This window comes from Sardina pilchardus, chromosome 17, assembly GCF_963854185.1.
Source record: "Sardina pilchardus chromosome 17, fSarPil1.1, whole genome shotgun sequence".
NCBI classification, from domain to species: domain Eukaryota; kingdom Metazoa; phylum Chordata; class Actinopteri; order Clupeiformes; family Clupeidae; genus Sardina; species Sardina pilchardus.
In genome coordinates this window covers 29,980,124-30,005,540 of record NC_085010.1, presented here as the reverse complement: position 1 = coordinate 30,005,540, position 25,417 = coordinate 29,980,124, and the positions used below count along the sequence as shown (strand labels likewise).

Sequence of the window (25,417 nt, the reverse complement as noted above, 5' to 3'; positions counted from 1 at the left end):
AGGGGACATGGATCTTTCTGTTTTTGCATCTCTCCACATCTCCATCTCCACGAGGCCAGAGTGTAGATTATTTTCTACAAAATAGGTTTAGGGCTTAAACTTTGCCTTTAGCCATCTTGAAATTATTCTGGAAACATATTGAACATAGACTGACTACAGAGTAAAATAAAATGTTTCTATTGTAAAATTCAGCCAGATTTGAGCAGCGCTACAAGATTCAACACTACTGGACCAGAAAGCCAGGATATGTTCTTCCTACAGATACAGGGGGGTATTCCAAGTACGTGGTTTAGTGACAAACCTGGGTAAGTTAACTCAGAGTAAGTGGTAAACCTCCTAATAGAAGAGCTTACTTCATTCTCCTAACTAAACGATGCCATATGGGCTTGATGATAGTAACCCTGTGTAGTGCATATAACTTTGCAGATTCTATGTTGACATTCAAGGTGACAATATCAAACAGCAGGTTCCTCTTTTATTGTATTTTAAACAATCAAAACTGCCAAAGCTTTTGAGTAAACTGTTGTCCAAGTTGGAAATAATAATAATAATAATAAAAAACATAGTCATGAATTTGCAATCCCAATTTGCCATTATGTAAAATGATCCATCTTATTTGGGAGTACTGGGCAGGTATGCTGACCACTCTCTGAGGGTCCTGCCAAGCTGACGCACGCTGTGCTTCCAACTTCTGCACCCCACATAGGGCTAGCATGTGCTGTAGGGAGCAGTCAGGTTCTCTTTCTTGTGTTTGTTTATGAAGGTACTACTATCAAGGTATTACTTGACAATGTAGGCCTAGAGCTTTTGCCCTTTCCGCTTTGTATAACTCCTAAACACTATTGTTTCACTACACACCCAAAATCATTTGGAATGCAATAAATTGGTTAACACATTGACACCTTGAATTTCCCCTTGAGGATCAATAAAGTATCTATCTATCTATCTACATTGTTAACACGATTAACTTATTGAAACTTCCAAATAAAAGTACAAATACAAACCAGCAAATCTACAATTTTATATCGGTTTCAAACAGTCTTACTGCACCGACTTCAAATATATCTACAATTTGTTCTTTAAAACATGAATCTAATTTACTGTATGCAAAATGTTTTATAACATTTTATAATAATTTGAGGTACAATTAGGCTACTTTTAAATCATATTCATAGTCAAAGTTTACAAAACACAATGTTCCCTTACCTGTATGTCACCAACACTGTACTGTATGACTCCAACACTCCCCGAGCACTGCTGTATGAAGGCAGCTTAGTACAGTATGTGTTTCACCTCACGGTGCACTTATTTATGGATGTGATAGATGCAGAGACCAAAGTCCTTGTATACGCAAGTATACTTGGCTGAGAAGCCTGCTTTACATTTGCATTAACTCATTACATCTGAAATGGCTGGGTTCAGGTTGGACTGCATGGTTTCCCATAATGATAAAAGTTCGATAACTGATATAGGAGAGATAAAACACATCTTATTGACCATATACATTTTTGCAGGTATTCCATTGTGTTACTTTGTGTTATGTTTTTCTTGCACTTGTCCAAGACTTGGGCAACTAGTCAGGCAGGTTTATCTTTAGTTTCCCTTTCTTGCGGCACCCTTTGAGCTGCGTGTTTTTATTGGTGTAATCATTATCTAGATAAATGTTATAAACTTTGTGTAATATCAGTTTTAGTCCTTTTCTTTATGGCTCATTCCCAATGTTTTTAGGTGTGTTTGTGCATAGTCCTCCCAGGTGGTCGTCTATCCAAATTCCGCTTCCCAATACTGCTCAAGCCACACTACACATGCAAAAGTGCTCTAGTCAACAGAGCTGAACACAGAAGTCACACATTTGCATCGTTTAATATAACACATATAATATAATACATCACCATAACACACTGTAATACATCATCAGTATAATTACATTTTCATATAATGATGCATTCCTTGATTATCACTCATTACAATGCATAAGTATGCACACTTGGTGAGTGTGAGATATTGACCTCTCTAAAAGTATAAAAGCAACCAGTCTTAACAACCTCTGTATATAAAATACAATAATACTCAGTGTTAGAAAACATGTTGTAAAGAAAGTCCTAAACTGTAAGACGATAATAGACATAGGCTGAAGAAAGAAATAGAATAGAATAGAATAGAATATATACTTTTTTGATCCCATGAGGGAAATTCAGTTCTCTGCATTTAACCCATTTAACCGAATTAGTGAACACACACAGCACACAGTGAGGTGAATCACACACTAACCCAGAGCAGTGAGCTGCCTGCCCAACCAGCGGCGCTCGGGGAGCAGTGAGGGGTTAGGTGCCTTGCTCAAGGGCACTTCAGCCGTGGACTGGTCGGGGATCCAACCGGCAACCCTCCGGTTACAAGCCCGAAGCCCTAACCAGTAGGCCACGGCTGACATACTGTAGCCTACCTTTGGCACAGAGAAAGCAAAAGCCAGATGTGTCTTGTATTCATACCATCAGTGTGTAGTGGAAACATTGTGTGCTTAAATGATGGCTTGTGTTTACTGTTTGAGACAGACGAAGGTGTTGTTAACTTTCCTGCTGTCTCAGACCGTAGTCTGAGATTTCAGTGGAGACTTGCTGCTCCAGGGCCGAGGCACTAAATGGACTCGGGTTAACTCCCTCTTTAGTTCGTAACAGCAGCTGGATAATAACCGCACAGTGGATTCACTCGAGGATTTATTTTGAGTACTGATAACCATATACATGTCATTTACATGGCTCCGGTCGCGGTAACCTGTCTTTCTCTCATCCACTCCAACAACTCTCACACACACACGCTCTTCCTCGCTTACCCCTCCCACTCCGCATACGAACCTGCGGCTTAAAGGGCCAGTCCCTAATTTTACAACACTACCCCCACTCTGGATGGCAATTACTTAATGACACTCCAGCACAATAGCATGTACTAACATATCATATCACATCATTTACATGTATATAGTGAGTATACAGAGTCCATTCAAGGAGGTGGGCATCCAGGCTTGGATAGTCCATTAAGTGTCAACAACGACTGGCACAATATTACACTGAGAGAAGTAGCCCCGTGGGGAACACATAGAGTAGAGCATTATAAACATTGGCAAGGCAGTGACATTCTACCCACATCAGTAACTAATCATTTACAATACCTAGGCGACCGGAGCATCTAGGAACTCAAAATGAAATATCTCAATACAAAATAATTATATAAAATAACAGTAACATCAAAGCACTTACATAAAGTAACAGTTAGGCTTCACTTTGTAACATCAACAGTCCACAGAACATTATCTGACAATCCTTGTCTATTCTATAACATGGTACTTTAAACTACCTTAAAGTTGGAACTGTCCATAACCCTAATGGACTCAGGGAGCCACCCATTCACCAAACCTGTCTGGAGGTCTCATGTAGTTCTTCTGGGGACCAGCCACAGAAAAATGGAGGCTCGTTGGTTTTAGCCACATTAATTATTTCATGAGTTACCCCCACTGAACATGCCCCTGTTGGTGCTAGTAGCCCTTCTACCCCCACTGGACTCTGTATCTGCCTGCTGATGACAGAGTCCAAATCACACTGTACAGCTTGGTGACTAACATTTATGGGCTGAGAGGCGAGGCCTGGGAGTTTACAAGGGCAGGACTGCCGGCAAGGCTGTCTAGAGAGGCTGTCGGCATTGTTGTGAAGTCGACCAGGTCGATGGATTATTTCAAAATCATACTCTCCAAGCCTCTCCAGCCACCTGGCAAGTTGACCTTCTGGTTCCTTCATTTTTGTTAGCCAACGAAGGCTGCTATGATCGGTCCGCACAGTGAAATGACGTCCCAGGAGGTACTGTCGGAAATGTGAAGTGAACTCCACCACGGCTAGCAGTTCCCTCCGTGTGGTGCAATAATTCTGTTCAGTTTTTGACAATTTACGACTGCCATATGCCAGAACACGCTCCCTCCCTTGCTGAAGCTGGGACAGGACGGCACCAACACCAGTGTCACTAGCATCGGTGTCCAGTATCATATTTCCCTCATCCAATGGGTAGCCCAAGACTGGTGTGGTGGTTAGCAGCTGTTTAAGTTTATTGAATGCTTCTTGACATTCGGAGGTCCACTGGAACCGGGCATACTTCTTGGTCAGGTTATGGAGGGGCTCTGCTATTGTTGCAAAGTTTTGAACAAATCGCCGATAGTACGACGCCAGGCCGATGAACTGGCGGACCTCCGGGACGGACGTAGGTGACGGCCACTCCTGCACCTTCTGTATTTTCATGGGGTCTGTGGTCACTCCTTCTTCCGAGACAATGTGACCCAGATAGGCTACCTGGCGGCGGAAAAGGCAGCATTTGGCCGGCTTCAATTTCAAGTTGGCATGGTGTAGCCTATCAAACACCTGACCAAGGCGTTGCAGCATCTCTGGCACGTCACGACCCAGCACTATAATGTCATCCAAATACACAAGGCACGTCTCCCACTGAAGGCCAGCTAACACCCGGTCCATCAGCCTTTGAAAAGTGGCCGGAGCGTTACACAATCCGAACGGCATCACATTCCACTCAAACAACCCTTTCCTTGTGCAGAAGGCTGCAGCATGGCGGGCTCGTGGGGTCAGTTCAACTTGCCAGTAGCCTGAGGCAAGATCCAGGGTACTGAACCACTTAGCAGTTGAGAGGGTGTCAAGTGTGTCTTGGATTCGGGGCAATGGGTAAGCATCCTTGATAGTGCTGTCATTTAAGGCGCGATAGTCTACGCAGAGGCGGTAAGTTCCATCTTTTTTACGAACCATCACTATGGGTGAGGCCCAGCTGCTATGACTACGACGGGCCAAACCAACCTCAAGGCTCTGCTCCACTTGTTGATCAGCGTCTCGCTGCTTCCCTTGCGCCATCCGACGTGGAGGTTGCTTGACAGCGGCTCCTGCCCGGGTCATGATGTCATGTTGCACCAGACTGGTGCGGCCCAGGTCACCAGGTCCGGTAGAGAACACACTGCCATAAGTGCACAGCAGCTGGGCTAGCTGAAGCTGTCCATCACGGTCAAGCTCAGCTGCACTCTGGTCATATAGCTCTTGCAAGTGCTGGGGAACGGTAGGCTGTCCCAGCAGTTTGATCGTGGCTGTGGTGTCGGCCGGTTCCAGGGCTTCCGCAGGCTGAAGGAAACCTGCAATAACTCCCCTTCTGATGGTTACGGCTGTATGTCCAGGGTTAAAGATTCGGAGGGGCACACCTTTAGAAGACTGGGCCTCAACAAGGACACGAGCAACTAACACTTTATGTTTCTCAATGAAACCCTTTGTGGGGCTCAGCAACACTTCCCCCTTGACGCGGTCCTTAAGGCGGATGTTGCCTCTAACTACATACTCCAGTCCAGCCTCAACCACCACGGTCCTGGCCACTCTCACTGGACGTGTCTTTGCTGTGGCCACACTGTTGAAGTATGGTACTTCCTCTCCAAACAGTATTATGCGGCCATTTCCAAAATCAAGGCGCGCCTGAGCCTGGGTGAGGAACGGATGACCCAGGAGGGCCTCTTCGCTCGCAATGTCAGCCACTAAGAAGTGGACGCACACCTGTCGGTTGTTTATCTGTACCGGAATGTGGACCTCACCGACCACTGGAACGTCACCAGGTCCAACACCAAGCAACGTCTTCACTGCTGACGGCTGAAGGGGGGTCTGGACATCAGGGTGGATGGCATTGTAGTGTTTCAAAGGCAGCACACTCTTCCGCGCCCCACTGTCTAGCACAGCACAGATATCATGTCCATTGATTGTCAGATTAATGGTCATTTCCTGACTGTGTGTTTTAAAATGAAGCACAGTGGGCTCTGAACTGTCACGGAAAATAGCTGGAGGTTGACCTCTGGTCGTTTTCCTAGGTGAGGGGCAATTTCTCTTCATGTGGCCGATTCCTGTGCAATTATGACAGCGGATTTCTTCCCACTTAATGTCCTTATTGCCTCTTGGTGGGGCTGATGCGCGTTGACGTCCGCCTGCAGTTGGTGTGAAACTCACTTCTGGGACGGCCCTCACAATATCCATTTCTCTTCTCTCGTCGCCCTCTCTCACAACAGCCGTACAGGGTTTTCGCTCAGACAGCCCACGTGCCCCTGCTTGTGTGAGACTAGTGACATGTGACGCTGCCCGCTTAGTGGTTTCATAACGGCGGGCAATGTCATAGGCTTGAGCTAATGTGTGTGGTCGCTTCTCTAATAATTTCTGCACAATTTCTCTATCACCCATAGCATGAGTGAAGACCTCTACACCTATGGCATCTTGCTCTCTTTCGGTCCTATCACTGTATGCCACTGACACTTTTTCATATATGTCGTCTCTTAGTATATGGAGAGATTCACCTGGTTTGCGGACACGTTGTCTCAACTCAATAGCCACTGCAGCAGCATGCTCTGACGATGGGCCATATGCCATTTCAACTTCCTCCACCAGGTGACTGTAGTCCCACTGAGCTGACCGTGGATTTCTGTGGACAATTGCACCTGCAGCACCCACCAGGCAGAACTTCAGCTGAATGGTCTTGGTCTCCTCAGTCCAACGGTTAGCTATGGCACAGCTCTCAAACCGATGCAGGAATTCCCTCCACGGAGCGGTGCCATCGTACTGGCCTGGACGCAGGGTGGGGACTCGTTCCCTGGAGTCATAGTCATCCTCACTTCCAGAGGAAGCCTGGTGGTGTACAGAACGTGAATTCTGGCCACGCGCACGTGACTTATGCGGTTCATATATTGAGTGAGGGGGGGCTAATTGCATTCCAGTGTTATCATCTTGCTGTAATGGATGAGTATAAGTAACATTCTTCTGTGAATTACTAAAATGGCTGCGTGACTGTGGGCCAGCAGGGCGTGGGGGGTGGTAGGAGGCGGGAGTGCTATGACTGAAACTCCCTGAGTGAGCTGTAGTAAAGGGGTTTGTACTGGGAGTTGCAACATTGACATGCAATGGCCTAGTCGGTGTGCCAAAATGATGCATATGTGAGCATGACTCCTTACAACGCACATCAGTCCCATAGTCTCTCTCCACATCAGCTTTGAATGGGTTATGGTCTGATAACTTGATGGGTATATAGCAAGTTTCACTTTCATTTTGTGTTAATACACCAATTTGTCCATCATATGAGAAAGGGTCATTGTACCCCTCATTGTCATCTCTAATGTGCAAACCGTCAGTTTGTATTTCAACTTCGTGCATTTCGGTGAATGACATTGGACGGGGAGAATGGCTAGTCACTTTTCCGAGTGGGCTTTGTTTATATTCTTTCACGTGGCGCCGATCGAAGGCTGCCATTCTGGCTAGCTTTATAGCGTTGTATAAGAAACAGCACTGTTATGCTAACTTCTCCGGTTTATCCCACCGGTTATTCACACTGTGTGCTCACCACTGCTGTCGTCGTTCAGAAAGTCCCTTTCGTGGTCGCCAGTGTTAACTTTCCTGCTGTCTCAGACCGTAGTCTGAGATTTCAGTGGAGACTTGCTGCTCCAGGGCCGAGGCACTAAATGGACTCGGGTTAACTCCCTCTTTAGTTCGTAACAGCAGCTGGATAATAACCGCACAGTGGATTCACTCGAGGATTTATTTTGAGTACTGATAACCATATACATGTCATTTACATGGCTCCGGTCGCGGTAACCTGTCTTTCTCTCATCCACTCCAACAACTCTCACACACACACGCTCTTCCTCGCTTACCCCTCCCACTCCGCATACGAACCTGCGGCTTAAAGGGCCAGTCCCTAATTTTACAACAGTGTGAAGAGTTAATCAAGCTGTGTTCGCTTTTGCAAGAGAACTACAATGTTTTGATAATTTGATGAAAGGTTTTGTTATTTGTTTGTAGAGTTTTGCAAAAATAGCCAATAGTTACAAAAAATGTGCTTAAGCAATCAGAAGAAACTGTAAGAAGCTTATTTGGCTTGATCTTAAGGTTCTCCTAAGAAGGCAGTTAAGAATGCATTTGGGAAACACCTGTATCTTAGCGCTCTCTCTTAGCGATTCTTTCTTTGGAGCCTTCTTAAGTCCTTAAGAAAGATCGCATTTGGGAAACGCTGCCAATATATGTTGCTTTAAACTGAGGACCATGCATATGTGTGTCAGTCAATGCAAACCTATGACCATGAGAGATTGAACTCTCCAAAAGAATGCTAACATAAAACATAGAAGTGTGGTTAGTAACCTCATGACAATGAACAAATATAATGCTCAGTATTCACAAAAACACATCTTTAACAAAGACCAAAACCGTAAGACGTAGACTAACAGACTTACTGAAAGCTGAGGAAGAAAAACAATATTGTTTCAAAAAACTGTTTGTACAAGACACAGAAATGTTTGTGCAAGACAAAAATTTATATCAGCAGTCTATATTTTGTGAAAGTACACTGCCACACAGTGTGGAACATACATGGGATGAGGAGGAAACTGTTGTCCAGGAAGCAATATAATCTTATGGGAAATAAAGTACATTTTTCTATAGGCTACCACATTACTTCAAATAATCTTTTGAAAAATACATTTTTGAACCTTCACTAAATGTACTTTTGATGAACTAATTTCGACCGCTAGACATGAAGAAACACAGAGGGAGTTTCCACATGTTTGGGATTGATGCTATAGCGGGAGGTGGACATCCCAGCTTCAGCAAGTAAAAGTGCTACTACATATTTGTTCCAATTTTCTAAACCAACTGTTCTTCCAGGTGATGTCACCTGGTCAAGTGCACAGAAAGGAGTAATAAATCGCAGGATTTTCAAAAATCACAATTCGGTGGAAAATTGACTTAATTTCAGCAAAAATGGCAAAAAAAATGGCGCTTGTTGAGATTGCATGAAGCAAGAAAAAGAATCTAGGAGCTAAGGGATCTAAAATGTCTTGATTTAGGTAAATGATTGCTTATTTTAAGTATTTATGTCGAGATATTTAAGTTAACAATTAGATTCCCATTCTTATTTTGCATTCTTACTTCACTGCGCGGCGGTCATTATAAACCCTGTTCAATACAGTTACACTGGTTAAGATTTGGGTTCTTTGCAGTGTTTACTTTCTGAGGCCATGGACATCCACCTACAGTAGCTTTAGCCCTTTGACCATGACTGCACCTATGAAGTGTTCCCTACTGCCATCTTCAGAAGTCTGGTGGCTTCCCCTTTTTGGAACTTCCTGCTCTTTGGCTCTGCTCCCCGCAATCCACCTCATCTTGCAAACTTTCACATTTCAATTTCTCTTGAATATTGCCATCCATCTCAAAATGACTGCCTCTATTCACTATGACAATGTATTCAATCTTCTCCAGTAGTTCTCTGACCTGACTTTCATCACCTGTAGTCCTGTTGTTGAGAGCGTGGTACCTGTTCCCACATTTCTCCACAAGTCTCTGTAGAGCCTCCCCTTCACTCTCTATGTACAGCTCAATGGCTGTGTCTCCCATCCAGTCTGCATGGCTGAACACCACTATCACATGACTCCAGACCTGGTCTCCAAAAAGCTCTAGATGGTCAATGATTGATTTTTCATCACTGTCTGTGAATGTGGTGTCCACAGGTATCACCAGGAGGAAAGCATGTGGTCCTGGAGCACACAGAGACACACTACGCACAATCTCATATTTACACTTTTTCGTTGTGTCTGTCAAAAGACCATGCTTTAACCAGCCTGGTGTGTCGATGACTGTGACCTCTCTCCTAGCTATTCTTGATGTCTTTTGTACAGATGTAATAACTGGTTCGAAGTCAAACATGTTTTCTCCCAAAATGGTGTCTCCTACTGAGCTTTTTCCACTATTCTGATGTCCAAGGAGAACCATTCTCAGATCTGAAAGATTTAACAACATTTGTTGAGAGATTACAAAACATGCTATGTGACTTGAGCTAGTTCCAGTGTAGAATATAACTTATTACCTGTATTTGATCGTAGATTTTCTTCTGGTCTGACCATCAACTTGGACAGTTGCCTTTCTTTGGCCTTCTCATCCTGTTCCTTCTTTTTCACAATCAATTCTTTTAAAACGTTTTTGTCCATCTCAAAATGGTGGCCTCTGAGTCCTACCATCTCCTCTATTTTCTCCAGCAGCTCATTGACCTGACTATGGTCATCCCTCTCCATATTGTTGAAGACATGATGCCTGTTACCACATTTTTGAAGGACCTGCTGCAAAGGTTCTCCCTCACCTTGAATGTGCTGTTGGATGGTGATATCTTCTAGCTTATCCCCATGGGTGAACAGCACTATTATGTGGTTCCAGACATTCTCCCCAAAGAGCTGTAGGTGTTCCTCCACTGCCTGTTTGCATACATCCTCAAATTGACAGTTAATCTTAATGACAAGAAGTAGAGCATGAGGTCCTGGGGGAGCAAGAGCTACACTACGAACCATTTCCTCTTTGTACAGCTTTGGGGTAGTTGATGCTAGATAGTCTTTCTTCCATCCTGGTGTGTCAATAACAGTCATCTGTTGTCCAACTGCCACTCCATGTTTTTTAATACACTCAGCCGTTTTCTTCAGCTCAAATGCCTCTCTCCCTAAGATGGTGTTCCCTGAAGAAGTTTTACCTCCTTCCTCAATTCCTAAAAGTATGATCCTCATCTCTGAGAGAAATGGCTTACTTCCTGGAAAAGAGGGATATAAATTACAGTAGGTAATTTTGAGCATTTGACATTTTATCTTTGATGATGGTGCAGAGCCATGTTTGTTGACATTTCTCATGTCAATATAAATTACATACATGAACATAATGTACTAGTTTAAGATGATATGTGGGGACTAATCTTGAACAAACCTGAGGGAAACATGGATCTTTCCATCTCTGCATCTCTCCACTGCTCCATCTCCACACGGCCAGAGTGTAGATTCCTCTCTGCAAAATAAGTTTGAGGGTTTAAACTGTACCATCTTGAAATCATGATGGAAGCATATCGAACAGCATTACGTATACACTATATTGCCAAACGTATTCGCTCACCTGCCTTGACTCACAGTCACACTTCAGTCGCATCCCATCCTTAATCCAGGTTTATTATGACGTCGGTCCACTCTTTGCTGCTATAACTTCATATGTGAGTCAAGGCAGGGGTCTGGACTGTTGTCCAAGTTGGAAATAACAATAAAAAACATAGCCATGAATTTGCAACTCCCATTATGTAAGATGACCTAGCTATTTAGGTAGTAGTAGTACCAGACAGGGAGTGCTAGCACACAGGTATGCTAACCACTCTCTTAGGGTCCTGCCAAGATGACGCACGCACATGCATTTACACATTTACACACAGGACCATACTTTCAACTTCTGCACCACACATACATGTTGTGCTAGCGTGTAAGGTAGCATTTAGGTTCTCTTCTCTGTGTTTTCTTTTATGTTGCAAGGTGCGAAAGGCTTTACTTTTAGTAGAGTTAACCACTAGACAATAAAGAGCTTTTTTCCCTTTCCACTTCGTAACACCATGTTTTTCTAAACACTATTGTTTCACAACTCCACACCCTATACATCATTTGGAATGCAAGACAAGGTATGTGATTCAAAACATGATAAACTCACCGATGTATTGCCCAGCAGGACGAACAGGATTGTACTTGTATATTATGCAACTTAACCTATTTTAAAGGGACTTTTGCGGTTTCTGCACAGAACTGCAGCAGAGGGGCATTACAGTTAAAATCAAGGATTCAATATTGTTTATTGTTTGAATTTTAAATGATCTAACTTGCCCTTTTTAGGCATCAAACATAAGCAACTATATCATGCAAACTTTACATGCTCTACATGTCACACCCAACAGAAATGCAAAACAGCATTCAGAGACAAAGTTCTCTGAGATCAATCCAATGCAATTCAACGTTAGTATGACCAGCTGATTGTTCGAAAATGAATCAAGTTTACATGTAAACGTCAACATCCATGTTTAAATTAAAAACACAGTAATTCTACACATTTACACAATTACCTTATTTGAAACTTCCAAATGTATAAAAGTACAAATACAAACCAGCATTATGTAAAATCAATACAACATGTCAGTTTCAAACAATTTTACTATACTGACTTCCTGATATCAATTCATTCTTTAAAATATGAATAATGAAACAATTTATGCCAAATGTTTTATAAGACGTCAACAGTTAAACATTTGAGGTACAATTACTTTTTTTAAATTGTCTCATAGTCAAAGTTTAGTACACATAATGTTGCCTTACCTGTATGTCCCCGACACTGTGTATGATGAACTCAGTACCAGTTGAAACGGCTGGGTTTAAGTTAGACTGGTTTCCCACAGGATCCAATTTCAATGAGCGACAGATTAGATACAGATAAAACACATCTCATTCAGACCATATGTTGGTGTTCCATTGTGCTACTTTGTGTTATGTCTTTCCTATCCAACCTTTAATCTTGTCCAAGACATGGGCAGATCAACTAGTCAAGCAGGTTTATCTTTAGTTTCCCTCTCTTGCAGCACCCTTTGAGCTGCAGCTTCTGTAATATCAGTTTCAGTTTGTGTGAAACATTACTTTCTACCATTCATTCATAATTTCTACAATTCCCCCTGAGCAGAGAAAAGGAATAGCTTTTTAAACAATTATGTTTGTATGTATACTGTATGTTGAATATTGTGTTTATTGTTGCTGAAACACTGTAATTTCCCCTTATGAATAATGTCTGTCTGTCTACTGTATCTAAAAGCAGGTTCAGTTCTTTATGGCTCATTTCAAGGTGTGCTCATACATTACCCTCCCAGGTAGCGTAGTCGTCTCCCAAAATTCCATTCCATTCCCTATGCCACACATGCATACAGTAAGTGTACTAGTCAACAGAGCGGAACACAAAATGCATGTGCACCGTTTAATATAACACATAATATAATACATCACCATAATACAATAATACATCGTCAGCATAATTACATTTCATATGAGCAGATGCTTATGTCCAGAACAATATGCTTTATATTTTAACCAAAGACCAAACGAAACACAACAGAGAGGTAGCTCACTCCTCCCATCAGCATTCGCAGAGAAACTCCACACAGTTTTCCATTTTTTTTAGGGGGACAGGCTCTCCCCACTTTGTTTGTTTCCAGTTGTCAGAGCCTGGGCTGCCTACAGTGCAGCCTAGCTATAGCGGATTGTAAGAAGATGATTGAATGTGACAAAAAAATGTATGGCCTTCTAATCATATGCATATTCTCCATTCTGAACCAATTATTTTTTACCTCCCTCAAGGAGGTACAGTATATGTTTTCATCGGGGACCAGCGTCTGTCTGTCTGTCTGTCTGTCTGTTTGTTAGCAAGATAACTCAAAAAGTAATGGATGGATTTCGATCAGGGAAGGTCAGACATGACCCAAGGAAGAAACGATTACATTTTGGGAGTGATCCGTAATTCAGTCGCAATCCCGGAGGCGTTTATAGTGGTGTAATGACATGGTATGGCCATGTGATGGTGATCTGAATTGTTTAGGTTCAAATGTATGAAATCCTAGCTAGGAAGAACAATGCAAAAAAAAAAACTAGCTTGTCTAGTTGTATATTTAACTGTTGCAGCATGTCCATCATACTGTTTGTGAAATGTTCGCAAACTATTAAATGTATGTAATAACAGGATAAAATTGGGTTTTACTAGACCTACATTTCCAATTCTATGATACCCAATATAACTATCTCTCTGTTTAGCTCTTCCCTCCACATTAAACATCCACATGAAAATCTATGCTCCTGGTTCATGTTGTAGTGTGCACAGGGGTAAGGAAACAGGAAAAATGTTTAGGAACATTAGTATCATAATGGGCATAGACTTTGCATTATGAATTCATTGGTCCAGTCATAACCAAACACATCAGGGATTCCTAATGTTATCTCCTAATCGCATAACCTTTGCAAAAACAGCAATAACATTAACTGACAAAGTAGCCTTATTCTAAGTGACAATATCAAACAGCAGCTATGTTATGTATCCAGCTTATTTGGGAGTACCAGGCAGGGAGAGCCAGCACACAGGTATGCTGACCACTCTCTGAGGGTCCTGCCAAGCTGACGCACGCACATGCATTTACACATGGTTAGGACTGCCAACTTCTGCACCCCACATACTGTAGGGCTAGCATGTAGGGAGCAGTCAGGTTCTCTTTCTTGAATTTTTGTTTGTTGCAAGGTGCTAGACAATGAAGAGCTTTTGCCCTTTCTGCTTCGTGACTCCATGTTATTCTAAACACTATTGTTGCAGAACTCCACGCCCTACATCATTTGGAATGCAATACAAGGTATTTGATGCAAAACGTGATAAACTCACCAATGTATTGCTCAGCAGGACGAACAGGATTGTACATACTATATTGCCAAAAGTATTCGCTCACCTGCATTGACTCACATATGAACTTGGGTCACGTCCCATCCTCACTTCACAGGGTTTATGATAACGTTGGTCCACCCTTTGCAGCTATAACAGCTTCAACTCTTCTGGGAAGACTTTCCACAAGGTTTAGGAGTGTTTATGGGATTTTTTGACCATTCGTTCAGAAGCGCATTTGTGAGGTCACACACTGATGTTGGACGAGGCGACTAGCTCTCAGGATCCTCTCTAATACATCCCAAAGTGTTCTATTGGGTTGAGGTCAGAACTCTGTGCAGGGCAATCAAGTTCATCCACACCAAACTCTATCATCCATGTCTTTATGGACCTTGCTTTGTGCACTGCTGCACAGTCATGTTGGAAGGAACAGGAAGGGGCCATCCCCGAGCTGGACTTGGTCCCTTAGTTCCAGTGAAAGGAACTCTGAATGCTTCAGCATTAACCAAGAGATTTTGGACAATTCCATGCTCCCAACTTTGTGGGAAGTTTGGGGATGGCCACTTCCTGTTCCAACATGACTGTTCGCTGAGTGTGTTCACTTCTTCACGGATGGGATAAATGCAGAGACCAAAGTCCTTGTATACGCAAGCCTGATCTACATTTACATGAACTCATTACAGACGAAAGGGCTGGTTAGTTTGGACTGGTTTCCCATATTATGATCAAATTTCAATAACCGATAGAGTAGACATAGATGAAACACATCTCATTCTGACCATACTGTATACATTTTTGCAGGTATTCCATTGTGTTACTTTGTGTTATGTCTTTCAACACTTCATCTTGTTCAAGACATGGGCAGCTCAACTGGTCAAGCAGGTTTATCTTTAGTTTCCCTTTCTTGCAGCACCCTTTGAGCTGCATGTTTCTATTGGTGTATTCAAGTATCTAGATAAATGTTACTAAACTTTTTGTAATATTAGTTTGTGTAGAGCATTGCTGTGATTTTCTACCATTTATTTACAGTTATTTGAGGAAATAAAACAGGTCCATTTCTTTATGGCTCATTTCAATGTTTTAAGGTATGTTCGTCCATAACCCTCCCAGGTGGCGTAGTCGTCTATCAAAATTCCATCTCCCAATACTGCTCATGCCATGCATAAGTGCACTAGTCAACAGAGCTGAACACAAAATTCACCATTTGCACCATTTAATATAACACATATAATAATGCATCATCATAATACAATAATTCATCATCAGCAAAATTACATTTTCATATAATGATGCATTCATTGATTATTATCTATTAAAATGCATGTGAACTTGGTGATTGTGAGAGATTGACCTCTTTAAAAGTAGGTCTAACATAACAGTCTTGGCAACCTCTATGGCTTTGAACTAAAGTAATAGTTACAAAACCATAACAAAGTCTGTTTGTAAAACTATATTACCACACAGTGTGGAACATCCATAGCAGGGGATGAAGGTGAAACTGCTCTCCAGGAAGTCCTCCTCCAACTGCCTAAATGGAACTTTAAGTTTAATAAGGTGCAGTCAGCAATTACACAGGAAGCTCTATTTTATTAGCAGACGTTTTTGCTCAGAATAATGTGCATGAGATCAAATGATACAGGTAGCTCACCCCTTTCTTCAGTATTCTCAGAGAAACTCCGTGCAGAGTTTTGTTTTTTGTCGGGGGGACAGGCAGGGGGACAGGCTAGGTTGTTTGTCTCCAGTTGTCAGAGCAGTTGTCAGTTTTGTTAAACTACTAATGGTTGTTGGACTATTCAACTCTCAAAATTATAAACTTATAATTTAATAACACAATAAAATATTGTCTTATAAATAATATAAATGATTGTCTTTTTTGTCTACCATTTTTACATACTGTAATAAATGCACATTTCAAAAACGTATTTAGATCACTAGAGATTAGAATATTAAAACATTCTCAAGAAATAGTACCACAATAGCACTGAGGGACAGTTTTCAAATCTTTATGTTTATCCATGGTTGGATTGATGCTAAGAAAAGCGGACATCCCAGCTTCAGCAAGTTGAAGTGCTACATGTTCCAATCATTCTCTATACTTGCTGATCTTGCAGGTGACATCATCTGTGTTAAGTAGACAGGCTGGAGTAATACATGGCAGGATTTTTACTTTCTGAGGCCATGATTTCCACCTTGTCCCCTACTCCCATATTCTGAATGTTAGTGGGTAGTCCATGGAAGTTGAGCTTTTTATTGAAAAAGGAGGAGAGAAAGGAAGAGAGCTTTGGTATCCTGAACTCTCAGAGATCTCTGTCAGATGTGTTCCACTTCTTTGGTTCTTTCCTTCGCACTCCACCTCTTCTTGCAAACTTTCCCGTTTCAATTTGTCTACAATATTGGCATCCATCTCAAAATGACTGCCACTATTTACTGTGACAATGTGTTCAATCTTCTCCAGTAGTTCTCTGACCTGACTTTCATCACCTGTAGTCATGTTGTTGAGAGCGTGGTACCTGTTCCCACATTTCTCCACAAGTCTCTGTAGACCCTCCCCTTCACTCTCTATGTACAGCTCAATGGCTGTGTCTCCCATCCAGTCTGCATGGCTGAACACCACTATCACATGACTCCAGACCTGGTCTCCAAAAAGCTCTAGATGGTCAATGATTGATTTCTCATCGCTGTCTGTGAATGTGGTGTCCACAGGTATCACCAGGAGGAAAGCATGTGGTCCTGGAGCACACAGAGACACACTGCGCACAATCTCATATTTAGACGTTTTTGGCGTGTCTGTCAAAAGACCATCCTTTTGCCAGCCCGGTGTGTCAACGACTGTGACCTGCCTTTCAGCTACTGTTGATTTCTTGAGGATAGACATAGGAAGAGTCCTGAAGTCAAACTTGTTTGCTTTCAAAATGGTGTTTCCTACTGAGCTTTTTCCACTACACTGATGTCCAATGAGAACAAATCTCAGATCTGAAAGATTAAACAACATTTGTTGAGAGATTACAAAACATGCTATGTGACTTGAGCTAGTAGTATGATATAACTCACCTGTTGTTGATCTAAGATTTTCTTTTGGTCTGAGCATCAACATCCTTCTGTCTTTGGCTTTCTTATCTTGTTTCTTCTTTTTCACAATCAATCGTTGTAAAACTTTTTTGTCCATCTCAAAATGGTCTTCTCTGTTTCCTGCTACCATCTCCTGTATTTTCTCCAGCAGCTCATTGACCTGACTGTGGTCATCCCTCTCCATATTGTTGAAGACATGATACCTGTTACCACATTTTTGAAGGATCTGCTGCAAAGGTTCTCCCTCATCTTGAATGTGCTGTTGGATGGTGATATCTTCTTCTAGCTCATCTCCATGGGTGAACAGCACTATTATGTGGTTCCAGACATTCTCCCCAAAGAGCTGTAGGTGTTCCTCCACGGCTTGTTTGCATTCAGCAATAAATGAACAACTAATATTAATAACAAGAAGTAGAACATGAGGTCCTGGGAGAGCAAGAGCTACACTACGAACCACTTCTTCTTTGTACAGCTTTGGGGTAGATAATGCTAGATAGTCTTTCTTCCGTCCTGGTGTGTCAATAACAGTGATCTTACGCCCAGCTACCACTCCATCTTTCTTTATACACTCAGCAGTTTTCTTCAGCTCAAAAGCCTCTCTCCTTAAGATGGTGTTCCCTGAAGAAGTCTTACCTCCTTCCTCACTTCCTAAAAGTATGATTTTCATCTCTGAGAGAAATGCAAAAGAAGGAGAGAAATTATGTAATTTTGAGCATCCTTGATAACGGTGCACAGCCATGTTGGTTGACGTTTCTCATGTCAATATAAGTAACTCCTTATCAAAAATCTTTTAGGATATTAATCAGATTTTTAACCAATATGATATAGGATTGGGATCCTATAGGATTTACAATCCTGTAGGATTGCGATCAGATTTTGGAACCAAAATCCTATAGGACTCCTAAACCTTTAATTGTTGCTATTGGAATAGGCCTTTTGATAAGGGACATGTCATGAACATAATATGTAAGGGATAACGACCGACGAGGTGACCGGTTCGATGGAAATAATGGCTAGGTGGAGGTCTAGAACTCCGGCGACGTGCGAAGCACGGAGACGGAGTTACCTCCGCCGTGCCATTATTTCCATCGAACCGGTCGACCTCGAAGGCCGTTATCCCGCTTATCTCCCGTTTGTATTCATAACCTGTATATTTAGAACATAGTTTTATTCCACCGTTGCGTCCGTTAACATCGCTAAAACTGTCTTGACTGTGGGACTACTTTCCGCCACATATCAACTTTCTACTTGCAGGACAAAACTGCCGTTACTAGTTCTAAAGTGGATGGTTGCTATGGCCAAAGGCCAGTCGTTAGTTCTAAATGGCTGGTTGCTACGGCCAAAAGCCAGTCGTTAGTTCTATCTCTCCCGTTGTCAAGCGGCCATATCCCAGGATTCTGATTAACTTTGACTTTGAAAGATCGCTACTTTTATAGCCTACATGGCATCAAACTAGCTACAATCCACCTCCGTCATATGCTACAATGTTACTATGGTTCTGCACGTCTGTATTTCAGCTTGGATGCAACGTGACAGTTCATTTAAACTTCGCAACGAGTTTGGCGAATTAATATTCAAGTGTTATACGGGAACTACTTCATAGGTAGCAGGTTATACGAAGTTAATGGCCACCCCATCAGCCAATCAGAGAAGAGAATTCCATTGTTGAGGGAGATAAACAGTATTAAGGTATAGATAGATAGATATACATTATTGTTTGTTCCAAAAGGTCACAGATGTTTTTCTTTGACAAGGCTCTCAAAATTACTTTTCAAAATATTCATACAGACATACAAGGCAGATATATTGTAAGATGAGCATGGGGACTAATCTTGAACAAACAAGAAACATGAATCTTTCCCTCTCATTTCTCTACATTTCTCATCTCTATCCCCACTGTGCAAGTGTAGATTCCTCTCTACAAAGTAAGTTTGGGGGTTTAGACTTCTACCATCTTTAAACAAAAATTGAAAACATATTGAATAGTGTGTACATCGTAATGTTTTGACATTTTGACAAATGTATCAACAGGATACCTTTGGGTTTTATTATATTTCCAATTCTGTCATGGTAGTTAAGGTATATAACCTTTACATTTTTTATGCTTACTGTAGCCCATGTTTACACTGACTTTTCTAAATTCCACACCTTACGTCATGTGGAATGCAAGACAATATGTGATGCAAAACGTGATGTACTCTCTGCCTCCAAGGTTTTGCCCAACAGGACAAACAGGATTTGCATGTTTATTTTACCACTCATTATACAGGGCAAAGCAGAACAGAAACTTGTGTTACAGTTTCATGGCTTCAAACGAGGAAAAAATTGTCTTCCGCACAGATAGAATAGTTTCATATTACTTGCTTTCAATTTCAAGGAAGTTCTGTTTAGGTGAATCCCACTTCGTGTTGGGGTCCTGTTTGCCCTGTCAGGATTTATTTCCCAATACCAGTGGACATACATGTATAAATCAGACAGCGGAATGTTGAGATAACCTATTCAATTAAAATAGTCGCATTTTGAGGAATCATAATATTAAAATGAAGGATTCATGACAATTAAATACTTTCAATAATCTATATAATATACAAACAATTCTTCGTTTTTTCATGTCAGAATTGCTTTCTGATGATCTAGCTTGCCTTTTTCAACATCAACAATATATCAATAACTTTTTTATGCACTCTTTACATGCATCTCCATACAGTATGTCACCCCCCTCAAAAATTCTGAACAGCAATCACAAACATATAACTCTCCAAATGGTCAATGAAATGCTTTCCATATAACCAGGAGCTGATTGTTAAAGAAATAAGGCAAGTTTAAATGTAAAAGTTAAATCTTAACGCATACATGATTAATTTAGGCTCTGCATATGTTTTCGGAAATTAACTTATCTGAAACTTCCAAATGTACAAAAAAGCAAACACAAACCAGCAAATCTACAATTTACAATCTACAACTTTAAAATGTTAAGTTAACTACAATGTATGATAAATATTTTCTACGTTAATGTTTTGTTTTATTATCGCATTCATAGACAAAGTTTACTGTTCCCTTACCTGCATGTCACCAGCACTGTCTGATGAAATGTCGTTGAAAACAGTTGACATGGCTGGGTTCAGGTTGGACTGGTTTCCCACGTGATTAAATTTTAATAACTTAATATTGAACAGTAGTCTGAGTGGGCCATTCAGGATTTTTTTATCCTTCTGATTTAAAACTATATTGTATAATGGTGGCAACACATTTCATTCTGGCCATATGTTTTCTTGGGTATTGCATTATATTACTTTGTGTTATGTCTTTCCCATAAACATTCTTAACACTTCCTTGTAGCCAAGAAGCAGACATCGACAGTTCAACTGGTCGAGCAGGTTTATCTTCAGTTTCTCTATCTTGCAGCACTCCTTGAGCTACATCAGAGTGTATTCAATGTCTAAACAGATGTTTCCACACGTTCTATAGTTTCTGATTATTGTGACTTTATACGGATATACAGATCTGTTTCTGTTTGGATCCTTTCAAGGTTTTCAGGCACTTATAATAACATTATGAGGCTGTTAGTGGTAAAAACAAGCATTTTACTGTGTTGCCAGATATATTATTCTAACTCCTTACTGAAATAATTGATTTTGTATATTCTATAGTTGAAAAATTGGACCCAAAAAGACAGGAAAATTCTCTTTAACAATATCACAACAAAAGAGCAACCATGAGCCTTGACCAATTTCCCTTAGTTGCTAATTGGGAATTTAAATAAAGTAAAAAATGCAGATTAGGGCTGATGCATTATTTATCAAGACTGGCAAAGCTATACATTACATGACTCAATAATCATCCAGGATTGATGGATAGTTATCTTGTGAGACCAAAATTATTCAATATATATGTTACACAAGCTCAGTTGATGGCTGGATTGTGCTGAGAAGTGAGGTTGTTAGCAGAAACCGCACTAATTAACATCAGGGTCATTCCACGCCAAATCAACCAGAGCCCACGCACTTGCGTCTCAAAAAAATCTGAAAAAAATACCATGTGTGCCTATGTTACCCAGGAGACACTCTGTAAAATGTTTTTGTGCTAAGATCAATACTTTTCAAGTAACAGCCAGTTTTACAGGGGGAGGGGGGTGTCAAATTTGTTCTACCTCTTTTTTTTGTCAAAGTTCACAAGCTCATTGCTCAAGAACTAGAATCTGTAGGAGGCTCAAATTTTGCAGGCTGGTGCATAAATAGGAATAGTATGCAGTAAAATCACCACGAGTAGTCTTGATGATCCTGCATGGTCATAGCAGTCCCTCAAACTTGATCAACATTTTATTGGAGTTCTTGGCTGGGCTCTGTTTAGGCTTACAGAAGACATATTTTTACTCAACATAGGCTCTTGATTTTTTTCTCTTATTGAGATCAGTAGAAACACTCTCCGAAAAAGCAATGAAGAGAAAAGAAAATCCATCAGGGACTGAACAGCAGACCTCACAAGTTTGAAAAATAATTTTGGATCTCATATTCAGAGCACCCCAACACCTTGTGGGAATACACAAAGATTTTTTAAATATTTTTTTCGTTAATCTGCATTACCTCTTCTTTTTAAAAACACCAATTTGACTTGTCTTATGCAAATCTTTCTTTTTCATTTTCCACCCTAAACATGGGCAAAATGCACCATTGAGATCAATATGTTTTGTCCCCACCCGGCAATTTCAGTGATTCAGTGATTTTAGTGGCACCTAGTGGTTACTCTATACAAAACAAATCTCTCAATAGATCTCTATGGTGCATTTTGCCCTTGTTCAGGGTGGGAAATGAAAAAGAAAGATTTGCATAAGACAAGTCAAATTGGTGTTTTTAAAAAGAAGAGGTAATGCAGATTATAGAAAAAAATATAACAAAAATCTTTGTTTATTCCCACAAGGTGTTAGGGTGCTCTGAATATGAGATCCAAATTTATTTTTCAAACTTGTGAGGTCTGCTGTTCAGTCCCTGATGGATTTTCTTTTCTCTTCATTGCTTTTTCGGAGAGTGTTTCTACTTATCTCAATAAGAAAAGAAACCCCAAGAGTCTATGTTGAGTAAAAATGTGTCTTCTGAAGGCCTAAACAGAACACAGCCAAAAACTCCAATAAAATGTTGATCAACTTTGAGGGACTGCTATGACCATGCAGGATCATCCAGACTACTCGTAATGATTTTACTGCATACTATTCCTATTTATGCACCAGCCTGCAAAATTTGAGCCTCCTACAGATTCTAGTTCTTGAGCAATGAGCTTGTGAACTTTGACAAAAAAAAGAGGCAAAACAAATTTGACACCCCCCTCCCCCTGTAAAACTGGCTGTTACTTGAAAAGTATTGATCTTACCACAAAAAACATTTTACAGAGTGTCTCCTGGGTAACATAGGCACACATGGTATTTTTTTCAGATTTTTCTGAGACGCAAGTGCGTGGGCTCTGGTTGATTTGGCGTGGAATGACCCATCAATATCAATCAGAGGTGTCTATAGAGGAGCCAGGAAGCCTATAGTGCACTCACTGCAAGATGCCCGCAGACTGCAGCAATAAAGAAAGACATATTTCTACTATCCACATCAAATATGTTTGCTCAAAAAAGGGCTGGTCTTTCATGAATAAATAAATCAGTATGTGTGCGTGCGTGCGTGCGTGCCTGCATGCGTGTGTGTGTGTGTGTGTGTGTGTGTGTGTGTGTGTGCGTGCGTGTGTGCGTGCATGTGTGTGCGTGCATGTATGTGCTGCTGCATTAGTGTTATTCCCTCAGGTTAAATCATCTGGGGTGTTAAGGGGGGGGGGGGCAGTGGTTGGAAGAGGAAGATGTGTGTGTGTGTGGTTGAGAAATGGGGGAAGACGGGAGGACAAAGTCCCAGTGGGAAGCGAGCAGCATGGCTGGGGTCGGGCGGTGGGGCTGCAGCGGTGGCTGGGAGGAGGAGGAGGAGGAGGAGGAGGAGGAGGAAGACGAGGAAGACGAGGACGAGACGTGGGACCCCCCTCCGTCTCCGCCGTCCTGTAGAGATGAAGAGGGAAGCGAGCCACGGCCCTGGAGGAGTGTGTGTGTGTGTGTGTGTGTGGAGGGGGGTCTCGCAGCCCAGCCTGCAAGGGGACCGAGACAGTGGGGGGGGTTCCCCTTTCACTTTCATCCGGAGATGAGAAAAGACCAGAGGAAGCCAGAAAAGACAGAAAGAGAAGGAAGGAGAGAGAGAGGGGGGGGGGGGGGGGGGGGGACCACCATTTCAAAAACACTCATTCCACCACCATCCTCTAAGGCAGTAGAATGAGACACATGATCTGTTGCCCCCGGTCTATGTGTAAAACCCTACTGAGTGCTATGTATCGGAGTACACATTCACATGCAGATATAGACACACATATGACCACACTTACGTACATACACTCCCTGTCTTCCTCTTTACTCTTACTCCCTTTGAAACACACACACACACACACACACACACACACACACAAATGGTAGAGGGAGATGAGTTTGTGAAATTGGCTTTGAGCTTTCAGCTTCCAATCAGTCACAGCCATGTCTCTGCGTGTGTGTGTGTGTATATGTGTGTGTGTGTGCGTGTGTGCATGTGCGTGTGTGCGTGTGTTTGTTTGAAAGAAAGAGAGAGAGGCAGAAAAGATAAACATGTTTTGCGCTTTCCGTGTAAGGTTCATTACACAGCCCCAATGCCAGGCTAAGAAGTTGGCGAGGAGTTAATTCTCAGTGATGTGAGAGGAAACGCATTAGCCGAGTCCTATCCATCTTCACAATGACACATCCATTTAAATGTTTGCCTCCTACCTCTAAAGAGACACAAAGGGGAGGGTCATTCCTCTCACCCCCCCCCCCCCACATACACACACACACACCCCACCCCTTTCTATTTTTCTCTCCTTGAGTCTTCTCTTCTCCTTTTCTCCTTCATCCCTCCGTTTTTCTTCCTCCATGCCTTCTTTCTTCATCTGTCTCCCTTTTTTCTCACTCTCTCTCTCTTTTTCTCTGCCATGTTCACAGTGGAAATCTTTCATTATGATGTTTTCAATTTAAAAAGGAGCCCACATCTTGGGTGCTTGAAAAATTAAGTGGCGTTTTTATGAGATTGATTTTGGGACAAGAGGATATTCATAATGCTGGAGTTGATTCGCTGTGCACTCTGGGAGAAAATTGTTTTTTTTCCCCCCCTCTGAACTTTATTAATCTACCCAAAAACATCCCCCTACAATTTTTTAACCCAAAACACATAAAATTAGCCTCTCTGTCCGGCCAGCCTAAAATCTCATTTCAAAGGCAATTTTGTTTTCACCATAAGTTTGGATGACAGATGACTTATGTGGTGGTTGAAATCACTCACGTATGGCTAAAACCCCACTATTTCATCGCGAGCTGATCCTTCAAACGGATGGCGGAAGAAGCATCTGAGCGAGAAAAAGTGAGATAAACTCCACCCCCCCCCCACATGAAACCCGCATTTATGTGACAGGCTTTCCTCTCCTCAAAGTGAATAAAACCACACCGCACCAGAGCAGTGCTTCAACCGGCTAAACCTACGCCAGCTCATCCCAACGCATTAGAGCTGGCTGTTATTTACCAGCGTGTTGGCGCATTACCCCAAAAAGCCTCCAATTTGCTTTGATTTCCCCAATCGCATGCCACCGGGGTCGTTTGTCACTTCTTAAGGAACCTTTAGCGCCGGTTAATGCATGCAAAGTGGGCCTCCTCTGCTGTTGCTGGCCGCTCTGCCCTAATCAACAGCTCTGGAGAGGATCGGCTGGGCAAATCAAATCAGCCCAATCCCCCCCCCCCCCCCACCCCCCCTTCCCGCCCAAACACTCCCCACCCTAAGAAGCTGACTCTGGGGCTGTGCTGCCAATATTATGTACCATTAAGAACACTCTCTCTCTCTCTCTCTCTCTCTCTCTCTCTCTCTCTCTCTCTCTGTGTGTCTCTCTCTCCCTCTCTCTTTCAGTCTCTCTCTCTCTCTCTCTCTCCATCTCTCTCTCTCAGTCTCTCTCTCCCATCTCCGGTCTCGCTGCACTAATTAAAAAAG

General features: G+C 42.0%; 2 protein-coding genes across 5 annotated transcripts; both read right to left on the bottom strand.

Moving 5' to 3' along the window:
* Positions 1–1,954: 1,954 nt before the first annotated feature.
* On the bottom strand, positions 1,955–12,308 carry LOC134062534 (GTPase IMAP family member 9-like). 4 transcript variants are annotated; one of them, XM_062518568.1, is made up of 5 exons: positions 12,206–12,308; positions 10,974–11,090; positions 10,791–10,868; positions 9,913–10,620; positions 1,955–9,826 (listed from the first exon to the last, which is right to left on the bottom strand). In XM_062518568.1, exon 5 carries the CDS (start codon positions 7,305–7,307, stop codon positions 3,402–3,404), a length of 3,906 nt encoding a protein of 1,301 aa, XP_062374552.1. In that variant the 5' UTR covers positions 7,308–9,826; positions 9,913–10,620; positions 10,791–10,868; positions 10,974–11,090; positions 12,206–12,308; the 3' UTR covers positions 1,955–3,401. The 4 variants fall into 4 exon arrangements, with proteins under 4 accessions (XP_062374552.1, XP_062374553.1, XP_062374554.1 ...); XM_062518569.1 differs by having other exon boundaries at positions 10,791–10,864; XM_062518570.1 differs by having other exon boundaries at positions 5,681–9,826.
* A 3,188-nt stretch (positions 12,309–15,496) lies between these two features.
* On the bottom strand, positions 15,497–20,559 carry LOC134062628 (GTPase IMAP family member 8-like). The gene is made up of 3 exons (XM_062518711.1): positions 20,426–20,559; positions 17,346–18,032; positions 15,497–17,267 (listed from the first exon to the last, which is right to left on the bottom strand). The coding sequence occupies exons 2-3, from the start codon at positions 18,028–18,030 to the stop codon at positions 16,492–16,494; spliced, it is 1,461 nt and encodes a 486-aa protein (XP_062374695.1). The 5' UTR covers positions 18,031–18,032; positions 20,426–20,559; the 3' UTR covers positions 15,497–16,491.
* Positions 20,560–25,417: the final 4,858 nt, after the last annotated feature.

Excerpts from the sequence above, each read along its gene's own strand:
- LOC134062628 (XM_062518711.1), bottom strand. The coding sequence starts at position 18,030 with ATGAAAATCATACTTTTAGGAAGTGAGGAAGGAGGTAAGACTTCTTCA. Across the intron at positions 17,268-17,345 it reads AAATCTTAGATCAACAACAG|ATCTGAGATTTGTTCTCATT; the intron begins GTGAGTTATATC and ends TTAATCTTTCAG.
- LOC134062534 (XM_062518568.1), bottom strand. The coding sequence starts at position 7,307 with ATGGCAGCCTTCGATCGGCGCCACGTGAAAGAATATAAACAAAGCCCA.